The 17,787-nt window shown below is 34.1% G+C and overlaps 1 protein-coding gene across 11 annotated transcripts in view; it reads right to left on the reverse strand.

The window, feature by feature from the left end:
• KIDINS220 (kinase D interacting substrate 220) overlaps positions 1-17,787 on the reverse strand; it is a 156,513-nt gene that overhangs the window by 54,256 nt on the left and 84,470 nt on the right. For all 11 annotated transcript variants that reach the window (XM_077153129.1, XM_077153119.1, XM_077153121.1 and 8 more), the window contains one exon: positions 13,151-13,313. In XM_077153129.1, coding sequence (XP_077009244.1) covers positions 13,151-13,313 — 163 coding nt within the window. The remainder of the gene's footprint in view (positions 1-13,150; positions 13,314-17,787) is intronic.

The following is a 17,787-nucleotide window of genomic DNA, read 5'->3' on the forward strand; positions in this document are numbered from 1 at the left end:
AAGGTACTCTGTATATATATGATCCTATCATCTAACGAAAACTGTATTTTAAAATTTAAAAGAATCGAGAGGGAAAAAAAAATTTTTTTTAGTCAAATATTTGACTAATATTTGTTGAACGCCTACTACCTGCCCTGGGCCACGCACTTTCTCTAGTTTATCTAATCTATACATTACAACCTTCCATGTAGTAGTATTTCCATTTTTAAAAAGAGGGTACCAAGTTTCAAAAAGGTTAAGCAACTGGCCCAATGTCATCCAAGGATTTAAGTGGCAGAGCTGAAACCTAAGCCTGCCTGATACAAATGCCTGTACTCTAATCACTGAACCAGTTCCAAACCATGTACCACATAGATAACGCAGAATTTTTAAATTAAAATTTAAATGTCTTTTTTTTTGGTATGCTATATAGGCAGGTTACATTTCATTCTTCTTCCATGTGAGTATCCCATTATTGCAACATCATTTGTTGAATTTTTGTTTGATTGGTTTCGTTTGTTTTGCTAGTTTGTTTGTTTTTTGGGAAGTACATGGACCAGGAATCCAACATGGGTCTTCCACAAAGCAGGTGAGAATTCTGCCACTGAACTACCCTTGCACCCCCAGAATTAAATGTCTTTTAACTCCTTAAAATATAATAAAAAGGAATGCTGTTATATATTAAATTTTAACACACTGAAGAAGACCAACATATAACCTATGCTATCAGATCATCCTGGCTTTTTGTTTAGTTTCAGGTTTTTTGCAGACTTTGAAACAAAGCTTTGCCTCTACCTTCATGCACATATTCAAATACCTTCATCACTTTTTTAAATCCAGGCAAGTACTTTTCTGTTTATAAAATTATGCAAGCAAGTGCCCTAATATACCCCACATGCCGGAGCTCAAGGTCCGCTTGGCTCTTGCTCTGTGCACAGCTCAGTAATCAGTTGGACAAAAGTGACGGTAACTCATGGCCTGTCTTGTGTTACTGTTTTATAGACTGTTGCAGGGCTGAGTCAGAGAAGCAGCACATCAAATTATTATAAGAAATTTGAGCAATTATAAGATATTTTCTGATAATTCACCTATGAAACAAATTTTCAATTTTCTTTCAAGTTTATGGATCCGAATAATTTGAAAATATCTAGCCATTGCAGAGCAAGTTTAAAAATTGGTAACATTTGCACCTACTTATGATTTAGAATTTTCTTGACATTATAATACAAAATCAAATAGAGAAACAAATAGATGTTTAAACCGACGTAAGATTATAACAATCATTAATAACTCTTCATTTCAATTTCAATATTCTTAGGAACCGTTTATTTTTCTCAACTGAATTTGTTGGTAAATGTCATCCTTTGAAACAATTTATTTTAATGATGCTTTAAATATTGGAATTCTGCATGAGATTTCATTGCAAAAAGGTTTCCACCAAGAGGAAGAAGTCTGAAAAAAATACTGTACTACAGTTGCATGATGTAAGTGATTAGAAAACAAAACAATAATTTCAAGTTAGGTTTATGAGAGAAGACTTCAGTAAAGAAGTAAGGGTGGCCAATTAAATAATTCACATCTGACATAATATGAAAATAATATCTTTTTTAAAAAAGCAAATCCATTGTCTTGTTCAAGAGTTCATACTATATTTTAAAATATTCAAATGAAAGTAAATGATACCAAACTTTCACCATCGTTTTTGCCAAAACTAATAATGTCATGAGGCACTATCAAGCAATAAATGTTGTCAATGTAAATACTGCTTTTAAGTAATTTTAAAAAGTGCCACATGAATCATATAGAAGCAGCTATTTTTTTATAGTAAAACTCTGAATAACAGGCATAGCAATGGAGTCTCCGAACTCAAAAGTTAGCCTACAAATATGCTTCAGATTAAAGCAAAACCTTTATTACACAACTTATCTTAAAATATTTAATGTTTAATAAGTACAGTATCAAATTTACAATGTTTAGAACTGTAATTTTAAAACCTAATTATGTAAACATAAATTATTAGTAACCACAAATTTAAAAAAATAAAACTTCTCTTTGTTCATATCCACTCTTTTTCCAAAGCTAATTTAAAATAATTTTAGGAGAAAAAGGTACTACTAAGTTTAATAAAAACTATGTCACATAATCATTTAACCATTAACTTGCCTATGATCCTGATTCTTGGTGTTTACACACGTCCTGTGAAGATGTTTTTTAAAAATGGGAATGTAAATTCAACATTAGAGTTCCAAATATCCATTAAGCTCAGTTTTTAACTTGTTTGTTCCTGATATGAAAACGGGAAAGCAAAGCATTTGATCTTATTTCTTGTCCCAAAATTGCTAATAATGTTTCTAGTGAAATACTTCCATCTAGTGGACTTCTTGGATATTGCTAACACAGGCTGCTTTTGCAGCATAGTTATGTCAGCACCACACATTCTCTTACCATTTTCATTAAGTAGCATTTTTGTTGTACAATACCTTATTTTTCTATTTTTAAAAGTCTCAAGATATTTTGATTAGAAATATCTCAAATTCTTATTGAAAAATAACCACAGGAAAAAAAATTAGTTACCTGATCTCTCAAGGCATATTTAATTTGTTGAGCAAACTTAAATCCTTCAATAATCAGATTTGTTAAAAAATGCAAGCACACATAATCCTCTTAATGTATTAAATAATAATCTGCAAAGCTGCCACAGGCCATACATTTTGTTTCACAAATTAACAACATATGAGCACATACACACACACACACACACATATGTATTATTTTAGAGAAACTGATTTTGTTATTTCTATTTCCAAATACCTTAGATAATATATGTGGATTTTTTATATTGAATTTTACATATTGAAGTTGGGAACACACAAAATTTGGAGCATTTCTTCTTTCTACATTAGTATAAAACACCAAAAATGACATCATATGTTTAATGTTGAGAAAATATTTCAAAATTCATTTTTATCCTATTAAAAGCAAAAGAAAAGCTACCTACAAAAAAGTTACAGCCACTAAGTGCAAGTAAAAATGGCATAAGGCCTAAAATATCCACAAGCTGTTTAAATGCTAAATAACACAATGGATTTTTTTAAGCTTTCTATACCAAACCTTCTTCAGTTACTAGAGACAATTAGAACTGAATAAAATGTATATTGGGGGTTTATGTAAGTTGCTAAGAAGTTTGGATTTTTTAAATAGAAAAGGTAAATTAATCCTCTAGAAAAATTTTTAACTGTTCTAACATTTTAGTGATACATAATTATTCTAAATATACATAGGTCTATCTATCACTGAAAAAACTGAATAAAATATATCTGGAAATAAAAATTAAATCTAGTTTAGTGGTCTATTTCTATATATTCCTACTCCCAATGCCTGACTATAGTTAAAGAGGGCTTCAAGAGCAGGCCTAGGAAAGCTCAGCCAGTTACAGCTGTAAGGTCTTATGTAACTTTTTTTTTTTGCCTCTTAGGGTTATTATGAGTATTAAACGAAATAATCTAGGTAGAGTACTTAATCCAATGTGTGGCACATATTGAGGGCTCAAGCAATATCTCTTACTTTTATTAGCACATGCCCAGCACATAATAGATTCCACAAATATTTGTTTAATGAATGAACACAAAATGTTTAGCATAATAAAAATGAAGTAAACTCAAGTCATGCAGCTTTTTAAAGCAATACTGACAAAAGCCTGTTAAGAGGAACCTAATTCAGAGAGATCTGTTGAACAGTGTGCTGACATGAAGCAACACCACCAAATCACAGCATACAAAAGAGGATTCAAATTGTATACCTTAGAAATTCAGCTTAACTTAAAGTTACAAAGAAATGCCCATGAAAACACTGCTTTGACTTTATTATCACCTGACAAAAGGCAGTAACTAGTATCACCCGACAAAAGGCAGAAACCATTAAGTTTTAGTTGAGTAATGAAATCATTATCCAAACTATGTGTTCTGTGAATTTATGTGCCTGGCATAGGGATATATTGTTATAATAGCAAAAAAGCACTTTTTACCCACATTCAGAACCAAAGAATGATGTGATTGTATGGACTATATCCTTTTCAAGGCAATATGAGACTTCTAATTTACCACCTTCCCCACGCCAAGCCTTTCTTAACTCAAATGTTATTTGTCATATTTCCTTATTCTTTCATAAATGCCCACTACTGGCTACTCTATGCTAAGCACTTCAGACATTCAAGAAAGTTAGTCTACAGTTTATAGTCTAGTTCAGGAGACAAAAAAAGCAATGTAAATATCTACAAAAGAGTGACTATGATAAGAGCTCTGAAGGAATATACCAATATATAATGAACACATCTAATGAAATCTTGGGGAGTGGTGTTTGCCTGGTTATAAGAGGCTTGCTAAGGTAGTGACATTTAAGATGAGAACAGAAGGATGAGGAGGAAGAGAAGGGAGGGTAGCCAAGAGAGAATTGCAGGTGAAAAGGTAAGAAGTAGGAGGGAAAGGTATGAGATGGAGCCACAGAACTCGAATATAAACCTGGTTCCTGTATATGTAGAATTCTGGCCAATTATTTCCCTTTATTCCTTAGAGCCCAATTCAATAGGCAAAGGCCATCCTTTTCTATTTTTATAACATCCATAAATCAAATTCAATAATACTCTAAAAGCACTTCAGTTGCTTTTCTGCCTAGGATATCTTCCTACATCTATCAGTCCTCAGTGCAACAGAAGTCATATTTCATTAACTCACAGCCGGGGGGTTAAATACCAGAGGGGGCAGACTGTGCAGTTGGCAAGACCAAGGAAGAGAAGGTAATTTTAAAAATGATCCAAAATATAGACTACAAATCCATAACTGTATTAGAAAATAAAGAATTACCATAAGAAACTGTTACAACAGGAGAGACACATAAGGCAATTAGTCCTATATTTCTGATATATGCTTAGAATAACATTAATTTTCTTTCAATATACTGCAACAAGACCATAGAAATAAGGTTATGTATTTCTTAGCTTACTCATTTTCATAGAGTGCCACTATGTGCCATTCTCTATGACTCATTTCACCTTTACCGTGAAATAACTTTCTGCACAACTTACTATTTACCCAGACTCATTACCATCCCCTTTCCAGCATAAGATCCTCAAAATATGCTCCCTTAAATCAAGTCTTCCCCAACTCCAGCCAACTTACACTACTGATACATTAAACAATAGGCACACAGAGCACCAGGATAATGGATACAATTTTTTTCAAACCCTGCCATGGATGTTACTCAAAGTAAAAGCTCAAGTCCCTATAGTGGTTTTCCAAAAGCTGTAGGTGCATCACAACCCCTCCACCTCATATCCTACCTACCCCCTCTCAGCGACCTCCCTCTCGCCAGTCTAGTTCCCTTGTGGCCGCTACTCCTCGAACACTCTAGGCACTCTCTGCTCTTAGAACGTTTGCCCACACTTTGCCCCCTGCCTGGAAACTCTCCCTAGATATCTTAGTCCTCTCACTTCCTTCAGGTCCCAGCTCAACTCTCACATTCTCGATGAGGACTTAGCCTGACAAGCTTATTTAACGTAGAAGCTGTACTACTCCTGATCCAACTCTGTTGTACTTTAATAGTTCCATAGCACTTGCCACCTTTTAACATACTGTATAATTACTTATTATATATACTGTTCATTATACATCACTCTGCTAGAATGTAAGCTCCTTGGGGCAGAGCTTTTTGTTTTATTCATGGATATAAATAAAACAGTGCCTTTTCCATAATAGGTAGTTAATAACTATTTTCTGAACAGTGAATGAATTTTAAGCTTTCCCCATTAATTTCTTTTACATCTTTGGGTGTTACTACTAGAAAAATATATAGACATGCTCAAAAACAGTTAAATGTGTTTAGTTTAACAAGTTTCTTTCTTTTTTTTCCCCAACAACACAAGTTGGCAAGCTTTTCAGGTGCAACAAAATAAATTTTTAAAATTCTGTACTTCACTTTCATTTATCTATAGGAATTAGGATTTTCCAGTTAATTTCCAGAAAGACAACGAATAGAAAAAAAGCAATACAAAAGTAGGATTGTACATTTGATTGCCAATATTACATTGATTTCAGGCATCTTTGCTCATAGCTTGCAGGCTTACTATTCACTATTAAATTTGACAAATATACCAGTGTTATTTATTGTGATTTCTATTTTAGATTATATAATCTTTTTTCCAGCACAAACCTGCTTAGTTTTTTCCTATATGGAGAATTATTTTGCAATGGACTGCATCATGCTATCTCTTAAAAAGAATAAAAATACTGATAAAAATATTGGACCTCTGAATAAAGTATTTTACATCATATACACATTAAAGGCAAGTGTTTTGGGGGAGTAAAAATGGAAAAATAATTACACACAAGACAATAATTTAATAAATTTTGAATGACAACATTAACACATCATATCAAGTCAATAGAACTTCATTAAGATTCTTAACTATATTCAAAAACCACCAAACTAGCATGCATGAAACAGTGTTTGGAATAAATACACTATTTCTAGTATTTCAAAACCTAAATTAAGAGAAAAATCATCAGTACAAAGGTGAGGTGACTTCTTCACAAATCAAAAACAACTAGTGTCCAGCTTTCCATGCATTCAAATTAATAACATAAGTACACATACAAAAATCAAAAGACTGTGCATGATCCGGACCAAATGATGGAGGAACTAATCAACCAGTAAGTGAAAGAAAGAAGAAGATTAGGGAGACTAGGGGAGGCATGAAATGACCAGAAGTGATAAAATTAAGCTTATGGAAACTTTGGCTGAATATCAAAACAGAGTATCGTAAGATACAATGTTTTACTATGAAAAATGTCTTAAGTAAAAAGTACAGGAGTACCATTACTTGAATCATGTGAAATTTTTAATTTAGGATAAAGGTTATAAATCAGATGTCTATAAAGTCTATTGAGCAAACAGCTTACTTCAGTGAAATGAAAAATGGCTAATATTCTGAAACTCCCTCAAAACTTATCCAGTTACTTAAAATGATAAAAACAGAATACCAAAATAAAGTTTGGTACTATTCTTATCACAAAATCATCTGACCACATTATCCTGAGTAAAAGACTGCTTGAGCAGTGTCAAAACAGAAATTTAAAAACATTATCTTCACAAAAACTATCTGAATTTCTTTTTTTAAAAATCTCTATCATTGCTTAAAAGGCTTGCTAAAAAATATCCAAAATAAAGTTTTATACTAAAATATTTCAATGGCTATCTAAAACGCTGTAATAAAAAGTAGAAAATCTTTATCTTCAGTTTTTATTTTACTCCTTTTCTTCTTACTAAATGTATGTTAACAAAAAAAACCTCAAATGATCTAGACAAAAGCTTTTAGCTCAACACATAATTGCAACAAAATTACAATAATTGGACCAATTAAAATAATCTTGAATGAACAGTATGTCATCTTAATGTTCCAATGGTTTATAGAGGGATCTACTTAATTAGCTGAAATTGCTTTCCAGTGTTAGTATCAAATGTCATTTGTTAAAAGTTGAACAATTTAGAAAATAATTTAACAAAGCAATTTTACCAAACACCAAGAACCAACATTTTTTCTTTTTCAGCTGAATAAAGCAAGCAGATGTGTCATCAAATCTCTATAAAAATAAATGAGGCTTTTTATGGATAAAAAAAAATAAATTTTACTACTAGCGTTAAAATACTATTTTCTGATTGTTTCTACCAAATCAGATTCCTTTAATAAAATAAATGAATATCAATTATATCCTGCCGCTTTTTGTCTGCTGTAAATAAAACTTTTTACTATTCAAATGACAAGCAATAACATCAAAGAACTCAAACTATGGTTAACTAGAAACACAGTTATCTAACTTATTCTAACACAGTTCCATATCTAGCATATTTTTCAATATGCTGATCAAATTGTCTTCCTACAGTTTTTTTATTCCAAAACATCTTACTACATTTAATTATTTTAATTTTATTCCTTATGAATTCTCAAACATATCTTTTTTCTCTTCCTCATACTAGCTATAAAATAATCTTTGTAAATATCCATAGGCATATAAGATATACCTATTTTTCAAAAAAGGTGAATGGGAGGACATCTCAAAATCATCCTGAATCCAACAGATTCATGGATGGCAGGCCAGTCAATTGCTGAAGTCTAAAATAAAAGGTTGATATAATGGCAAAACAGAAATATAACCTCATTATAACTCCAATATATCAGAGTTTGTATTTACTTGGACAAAATACTTTATTCCCCTACAAAAATCCACTCTATTTTTATTACACGATGAAAAAATGTTTCTTTGGCAAAAAATGTTCTCTTTCATAAGCAGGGTCTAGGTACATAGGTAATAATTACTATTATCTTTAAATTATATGCTATATAGTCTCCTTCATCTGAAAGTTACAATTTAATTTTTTATGTGAATTTTTGAAAATTTTCTTTAACATTGGGAAGGTATGAGGATCAAATGCTAACAATTAGAATGAAAAGGTAAAGCAAACTTTTTTATCAGCAAGGAATCTATAATGTTAGCCAGCAAGGAATCTATAATGTTAGCCTGAAAAGTTTTCTATCACCAAGATGGAGTGATAAGACTCTTCTTGAGAGTGATAAAACTTGTTAATTAGCTAACTGCTTAAGCCATTGCATTTTTACTTCTAGCCAGCACATTTTCACTTTCCTCTAGTTGTTTCAAATGTACTCTCTTCAGCCAAGTACAGTTTAGAAAAAAGTAATTTATGTGCCTATATAATTTATTGAGAGAGAGAGAGAGAGAGAGAGTGAGAATGTAGGATATAATGTGAGCAAAAATAATAAGGGAAATAGGTTAAAATATTAACAATAAATGAACTTAATGGGTATGAGAATGTTCTTTGTACTACTTTCATTCTTTAACCTTTTTGTAAGTTTGAATATATTTTCAAACAAAATTCTTTTAATTATAAAAATGTACTTTCCTTAAAGGCATTACATACTTTTACATTTACAATTTTACATTTGCTCCCACCTCCATGGTCAGTCCCTGTAATAATGAGAGCACAAAGAACAACTATATAAGTCTTGATCCATAGTAAAAAGTCACTCTAAATACACGTTAAATGAAGAAAATTAACTACAGTGGATAAATAAAACTCAAGGAAAGCAACCAGGCCTGTAATAACTACTCATCTTAGTTTCTTTACAAAAAGAAGAGGTAACGTTTCAGGAAGAAATACTATATTCAAATGATGATAGTGTCTAAAATGAGATTCAAATTACTTTCCAACCCATTTTTTAAATCATGCGCCTTCATGCTACCATCCCAGCAAAAATTAAATACAAAGCCCAAAAACCACTGCTTTCTAACTAAAAGTACTGCCCAATAAGATAACAGCTCATTTTCATATGAACTGTTCAGCATTTTCTACATAGTTCAATAATATGCAGAAATAAGATCAATTTTCTCCAAAGAAACTAGATACCGTGATCAATAATTTTCTTAAATACATATATTTTCATCAAATAACTCACTGACCCAAGAATTATAGATTTCAATTACTCTCGATTTCACTGACTGATTACCTTATTTCCTATAGGATCTGAAGTGGCTAATTTGATTTCCTGACATCACACAAAATACTTCTACTTATTATATTCAACTAAAGGAAAGTGAGCCGTACTCTGAAGCATAATCTGAACACCAAACCAAACATTTGCATCGGTTGTTTAATTTATTCTTATTAAAAAAAATAAGAGAAAAAGAAAACCGAAAAAAGGTGAAAACTAAGTTTATTTTAAATAGGTAAAATTGATGTTGTTATTAAGAAAGATATGTTGCAAAAAACAATATGTTATCGTGTTGTCTGATTAACAGATTAGTTACCAAAGAAAATAAGAAATAATTTCTATTGATAACCAAATTTAAAAAATACCATCTTGTAATGTTCTAAAAAGAAATGGAGAACAAAAAAATGTAAAAACTTAAGACACTAAATTTCATCAAGAAATGTTAATTTCTTAAAGATTCCTGCTAGTTTTACAACGTAAAGAAGCTTATATAAAACTACCATGCCATGAGAGGCAGTTCAGCACACTCCAGAGCATAGACTCTTCCTGGGTTCAAACCCCAACTCTACCACTTACTGCTGTGAGAATCTGGCCAAGTGACCTAGTTTTTCTGAGCTTTCCTCATGTGCAAAATGAGATGGGTAATAGTACCAATCTCATAGAATTGCTATGAGAATAAAAGTAGAAATGTAAAGTGCTAAGAACAGTGTTAGGACATGGAGCCTGAGAGCCAAGAATGAAATATTAGCTCTGCTACTTAACCCAACTGAGTGACTCTGGGAAGTTACTTCAACCTTCAGACCTGAATCTTCCTTGTTAATAAGCTGGGACCATTCTAATCACCTCTTTGGGCTTTATAAAGATTCAAGAATTTGTAAAGAAACTATTAGAGTACCTGGCATTAAGGAAGAAAGGACATATAGGCTAAAAGGAGACAATGATAAACAATATCATTTACTAAGCAAGTTTCTTATAAGGACCCCTGTTCTAGTTTGCTAGCTGCTGGAATGCAATATACCAGAAACGGAATGGCTTTTAAAAAGGGAAATTTAATGAGTTGCTAGTTTACAGTTCTAAGGCCGAGAATTAAAACAAGTCTATAGAAAAGTCCAATCAAAGGCATCCAGGGAAAGATACCTTGGTTCAAGAAGGCCGATGAAGTTCAGGGTTTCTCTCTCATCTGGAAAGGCACATGGCGAATGCAGTCAGGGCTTCTCTCTCGGCTGGAAGGGCACATGGCAGACACGGCGTCATCTGCTAGCTTACTCTCCTGGCTTCTGGTTTCATAAAGCTCCCCGGGAGGCATTTCCCTTCTTCATCTCCAAAGGTCGCTGGCTGGTGGACTCTCTGCTTCGTGGTGCTGCAGCATTCTCTGCTCTCTCCGAGTCTCTCTGAGTCTCTCATTCTCCAAAATGTTTCCTCTTTTATAGGACTTCAGAAACTAATCAAGACCCACTCAGATGGGTGGAGACATGTCATCCCCTAATCCAGTTTAACAACCGTTCTTAACTAAATCTCATCAACCAGGGAGATGATCCCATCACAGTCCCAAATACACAGCATTGAATAGAGACTATTCTACCTTTAAGAAATGGGATCCATATTAAAACATGGCTTTTCTTAGGGGGCATACTTCCCTTCAAACCAGCACAACCCCTGTGAGAAAACACAACTAATTCTCCTACTTCTAAGGTTTCAAAAAATTTTTAAACCAAATGTATTACTCTAGGAACAATAGCAATTCAAATAGACTCTAAGAATTTAAAACAACCTCAAATTACTCTAGCAATGTTCTTAAACCATTGTTCCACTTCATCTGAAGGTTTTCAACTTCAAAACCAGTTAAAGTTCCTAAATGAAGGCTTATATTTTGAAATATTTTTACATATATATATATGCAAATAATAACAACCGTAACAAATTTCTCAAGGGTACAATAGGAGTGTGAAAGGACTACATTTTATGTTAAACAGGAATATGGAGACATATACACATACATACATATATACCATGTGAAAACTAAATCCCATTACATTAGTATGAATTACTATCAAGCAGTTAAAATTTTTTAAAGATCAAGTTTTAACTGCTTAATAATAACTGTGCTCATCTAACAAGCATTGATAATTATATACACCTATAGTATGGTACAAAGGTTTATTTTATTTTATTTTATTTTTGAATGCTGTATGGCGGGGTCACATTTCATTATTTTACCATGTGAGTAACCCGTTATTACAGCACCATTTGTTGCTTTTTTTGGTTGGTCTTTGTTTGTCTGTTTTGCTTGCTTGTTTTTTGGGAAGTGCATGGACTGGGACTGGAAGTGCATGGCAGGTAAGAATTCTACCACTGAACTACCCTTGTACCCCCACAAAGTTTATTTTTTAAATAAAGCAATATTTTATTACACAAACAAGGTACCCAATTATGCATCTCATATTAAGATGATGATCCCTGAAATACCAAAGACTAGATGCAATTCAGTGCCACTTCTCCATAGGCCTTGGTAATTAATGTATCACTGCCACCTACTGGAGCACCTACTGACATGTTTTAAAGGACTGCTTTAATTTAGCATAAATTAAACAGCAAAATCTAGAAAAGGCCAAATCTGCAGTCTAATACTACAACAATCTTCTACAATTCCAGAAAACATTAAATAAAATGTGTATTTGAAAAAGGGGATTAGAAAATAAAGAAAACTAAATGCTGACAATACCCTAAGGGAAGAAAAATTGTTTGAAATTTTGAAAGTTTAATATATGAGCTTTATCTATCTACACTAAATGTTTAGTTAGAATTATTTCATTTATGTTTTTCAAAATAGTAGTTTCAATTATATTCAATTTTATAAAATTGTCTACGTTCCTTTGTATTATCTTTTTTTTCTAACCGAGTGCTTAGAGGAGCAACTGAAACATTCAATGGTATTAAAGTTTCTGGTAAACAATAAGGGTTATAACTTTGTGAATTTAACAAGAGACTGGAAACTGAAAATTTATCTACCTGACATTTCACTGAGTTTTAACTGCACGTCTTCCAAGAAAATTTAATCAATTTCTTTATCAGAAGCAGAAATTTTAAAAGTACTTCAAATGACTTACTAGAAAAGAACAGTAATTCCTTTGCTGTTTAATGCAAATAAAAATTGTTTTCTAGCCAGAATTCATAATTTCTAAGGTTTTTCAGATATAAAGCGGTAAAACTACTTGCAGTAATGATTTGGAAATTGTGGCCTCTTTAATGTTTTACAAAAAGACACAGAATAAAAAATAAAACAGAAGTAAATAATACATCTTTAGTGCTTGCATTTCCTACATATACAGACCATTAACATCTATTAAACATTTTTTACTATATAGATTGTACATTGAAAAAGGAAGAATATGCTCATTTATTTGGCATATAAATGGCAAATTTTACATGATGAGACATATATTTGTGCTAATATCACCCCAAAATTTTAATAGAAATTAGTGAGAATGATTAGTTTAATCTAGAAGTGTATATTTTATACACATTAATTTTGCTTCATATGCATTAGGTTTTTTTGGAAAAGTCATCTGAATCTAAAGATAAAGTTAAATATAAACAGCTCATAAAAATTACCTTTCATAGATGGTTTTTAATGTTATCTGATCAGGAACGCCTTCAGTCTCTTCCAAATATAATATGAGCCATGAAGTTCGGTATGGCCACTGTTCAGTAAGGTTGATCCAGCTAGCCAGCCTGTCCCAGTTGAAACTAATCTGATTGGCCCTCAGTAATCGTCCTTTAAGATACAAAAACATTAAAAAATTTATAGATATGTAATACTAGGTTGAGAAAAACATTTAGTATATCTACAAATAAATCTTCAGATTTTGCCATTTAATTTATACTACAAAATCAAACCCAGTATTTATATGGCTTCTAAAATCCAAAGAATTGTATTGTACAGTGTCTAGGGCTTAAACACAATTCTGTTTAATTCTGAAGTAATATTTTTGTGTGTAATTTGCCACTGGTGCTTTAACTTATTTGACCATATGCATGCAGGCAAAAATCTTTCACATTTTATGTGTCAGAGGCTGTCTGCAATCATACAACAGAACATCAATTTATCTATGAACACTCTCAACCCTCTAAAGGAATGTCTGCTAAAATCCTACTGATGGACCTTAAATGGGTCCAAATATGCTAGTCCAGTCTTTGAGTCTTATGGGAGAATGTGCAACCATATATACTTTCATTTTTATATACAAAGAGCCCCTAAGTGAATTATAATATGTACCTAAAACTTGTTACTTATATATTTTTAAAATGCTGCCTAATGCTAAGGTTTTCTGAGGACTTTAAATCCGTGTTCTATCATTGTGGAAGCTTACATAAGGACAGCGTTAATAATCAGACTTTCAGAAAGGATGTTTTGTCTCACTGCACTGTCAGTCTCACCTTGAGTTGGTTGGGATTCTCAATGGCTGATAACATTGCTTTTTAATTATAAAGTTGTCAGTTTTATGTCATCATTATCAGTTTACTGTATATCTAGACTAAGATATATATTTTCATTCAAATATGAATTATACTTCTCCCTATTACTAAAAGATATATATAATCCCCCCATATAATTCTTATATTCACTCTCTCAGCATATATGCTTACACACACAAACTTCACAATCATTATGGGATTCTCTTTTCATTGGAAAATGGGATTTTGTGTGCAGGACTGCTGACAGGATCCTTAACGTCCATTATAGTAAGCCACAGTCACAAACATGAGAACTTGAAATCTCAATGTAGTATCACACTAATGCTGAATTATAAAATGCTTAACAAAACAGATATGGCCTTAGCCTTCATGAAACTTATATTTTAGGGATAAGACAAATATATCAAGAAAAAAAACACACAATGAATTAATTATAAATTATGAAAAGAGATCTATTCTCAGTAGGGTGTAGATAGTTTAACATTGAACTAAAAGTTAAAATAAAAACAGGCAAATAGAAGCAAGAAATTAAAATGTGTTTGTAACACTGACAATATACTTCTAGAACTTTTAAACATGAAAAACTTTTAGAACTAAATTGGGGATTTATTTGGAAGGTGTGGTGGTTTGGAATTATGTACCCCAGAAAAATATGTTCTTAAAGTTACTCCATCGTAGTAAAGACCTTCCCTTTCAATAAGGTAATGTTCGTGAGGCCCAACTCAATCAAGATGGGTCTTAACCCCATCACTGGACACTTTCATAAACAGAACTGAAACTCATAGAGCTAGAAAGCCACAGGGAGTAGAATGAAGTAGAAATTCAAGGGAACCTGGATGAGATGGGAGAGGATGTCAAATGCACTGCCATGTGACAGAGGAGCCCAGAACAAAGAATCATGGACAGCAACTTAGAATGCCAGTCTTTGGGGAAGAAAGCATTGCCTTGATAAGACCTTGATTTGGACTTCTCCTAGCTTCAAAACTGTAAGCCAATAAATTACCACTGGACTTCCAGGAATATGGCCAACTAGAATAGCTCGAAATTAGCTCTGTTCCATGGAGAAGTTAGAGAAGGGACAGGAGGGCGACTGAGGCAGCAATTCGGGAGTGCGGCTGACCTGGGAGAGCCTTGTGCATCCCATTCAGCAGCCCCAGTTGCAGAGGCCGAGGAACTGAGAGGTAGGAAGCTGGAGCCTGGCACAGAGGTGCAGAGACCATGGGAGTACACAGATGGGATGCCAAGAGTAAGAAGTAAGCCAGACCACATTCCTTGTGTGCACTACCCTCACCAGCGCAGCCCCGTAACCGGGGACTCACCCCACACCCCACGCACCTGAACCCCCTCATCTGCTCCCATTCCCCACAGTCCAGGCACTGCCAACCCAACCTGCCCCCAGTGCACGTACCTGCTCCACACCCCACCCCAAGTGCAGCCCAACCCACCTCTCCTACACCCCTCCCAAGCACTACCTTCCCCTCCCTGTTTCCTGTAGGCTGTTGCCAGCGCATAAAGACTGCAGGCACTTATCTCCATACCTAGGTTACCCCTGCCCCCTTCCCATAGTGTGACACAGACTCACCCCACCCTCCCTGAGCTCAGCATATCCATTTATGGCACTCCCAGGCCGATGCATGCATGTGGGCCCCCAATCACATCATTCAGCTCCAGGAACTGCACTTCACAGCAATCCTGGAACCACACAGACACACAGCCCCCAGCCTCATTTCCCAGCTCTGACAGAGTGCAGACCTGTGCAGCCGGGTCTCATCTGCCCCCAGTCCACGAAAGCATAACGCCAACCTGCTGCACAGCTCTAGGCATGCGCACAAAGGGCCCTACATCATAGACCAGCACATACCAGGGTTACACCGCCCAGACCAGGGTATCCGCACAGCTACTTCCTCCCTGGCCACTGGCTGCCCACATTCACAAGCATCAGCATAACATCCCCAACCTGCGTCTATACCTGCCCTGAAACAAATCACCATACTGAGTGCTCCACCCTGTGCCCTGCTCCCTGCTGTGCAATCATCCCACAAACACAAGGCCTTACACTACTGAAAGAAATCAACTCCTGGAGTAAATCAGTCAAGATATTTACATTTGACGAAGACAGCAGATCACTAAGCATATTACAGTGCAGACAGATATAGCCCTGCCTAATGACCAAATTAAAACACCAGAGGAGACAGATGTTGGAACAACTAATCAAAGACGTTCACACAATGCTACTTACTAAAATAAGTGGGATAGCAAATGACATAAAGGAGATCAAGAAGACAGTAAAAGAGGACAAAGAAGAATTTGAAAAAATAAACAGGAAAATAGTAGAAATCACAGAGATTACTTTGTTGACTAAATAAAAAATATACTAGAGGCACGCAACACCAGATTTGAAGAGACAAAAGAAAGAATAAGTGATATAGAGGACAGGATAACTGACTTTGAAGACTCAAAACAGTAAATGGCAAAAAGATGGAAAAAATTCAATGGGAATTCAGGGAAATGATAGACAAAACAAAGCACACAAACATAAGAATCACTGGTGTCCCCAGGAAGAGAAAAGAGGAGTAAAGGACTAGGGAGAGTAGTTGAGGATATAATGGGGAAAACTTAAAAGCCCAAAGAACTCCAAACAGAATAAATCCAAATAGGCCTTCCCCAAGGCACATACTAAAGAGTCTTTAAATGCTGAAGAGAAGCAGAAAATCCCAAAAGCAGCAAGAGAAAAACAATCCACTACATTCAAGGGAAATCAAATAAGACTGACTTCTGATTACTCAACCAGCACCCTCGAGGCAACAAGGCAGTGGTATGATATATTCAAGATCCTGAAACGGAAAGACTTCCAGCCAAGAAATCTGTACCCAGCCAAACTGTCCTTCAAAATTGAGGAAGAGATGAAAGTTTTCATGACAAAGAAGTCCTGAAAGAATTTGTCAACAAGAGACCGGCCTTACAAGAAATACAAAAAGCAGTTCTGCTGGTTGAATAAAAAAAGACAGGAGAAGGAGGTCTGGAGGAAGTCACAGAACTGAAGAGTACACTACGGATAGTTTAAATAATACAAAGAGAAAGAGGGAAAAGAATATACAGATTTGACAAATAAATTTAAAAAGATCAGATGGTGAAATCAAGAAACACCTTTTCAGTAATAACTTTGAATGTTAACGGACTAAACTTACCAATTAAAAGATACAGTTTGGCAGAATGGATTAAGAAAAACAATCCAGCTATATGCTGCCTACAAGAGACTCATCTTTGACAAAAGGATACACAAATAGATTGAAAGTGAAAGGATGGAAAAAGATTAACCATGCAAGCTGTAACCAAAAGAAAGCAGGAATAGCTATATTAATATCAGATAAAATAGACTTTACATGTAAAGACATTATAAGAGACAAAGAAGGACACTACATACTAATTAAAGGGTCAATTCACCAAGAAGATTTAACAATCGTAAATGTTTATGCTCTCAATCAGGAAGCTACAAAGTACAAGAGACAGACATTGGCAAAACTGAAGGAAGTGACAGATGTTTCAACAATAATAGCAGGAGAATTCAATACACCACTTTCCTCAATAGATAGAACAATCAGACGGAAGATCAACAAGGAAATAGAGAAGTTAAATAACTTGATAAATGAATTAGACCTAATAGACATATAGAGGTCACTGTACTCCAAAGCACAGGTTATACATTCTTTTCTAGTGCTCATGGAACATTCTCTAGGATAGATCACATGCTGGGGCACAAAACAGGTCTTTAT

Source organism: Tamandua tetradactyla, chromosome 3 (assembly GCF_023851605.1).
Source record: "Tamandua tetradactyla isolate mTamTet1 chromosome 3, mTamTet1.pri, whole genome shotgun sequence".
Taxonomy (NCBI): Eukaryota; Metazoa; Chordata; class Mammalia; order Pilosa; family Myrmecophagidae; genus Tamandua; species Tamandua tetradactyla.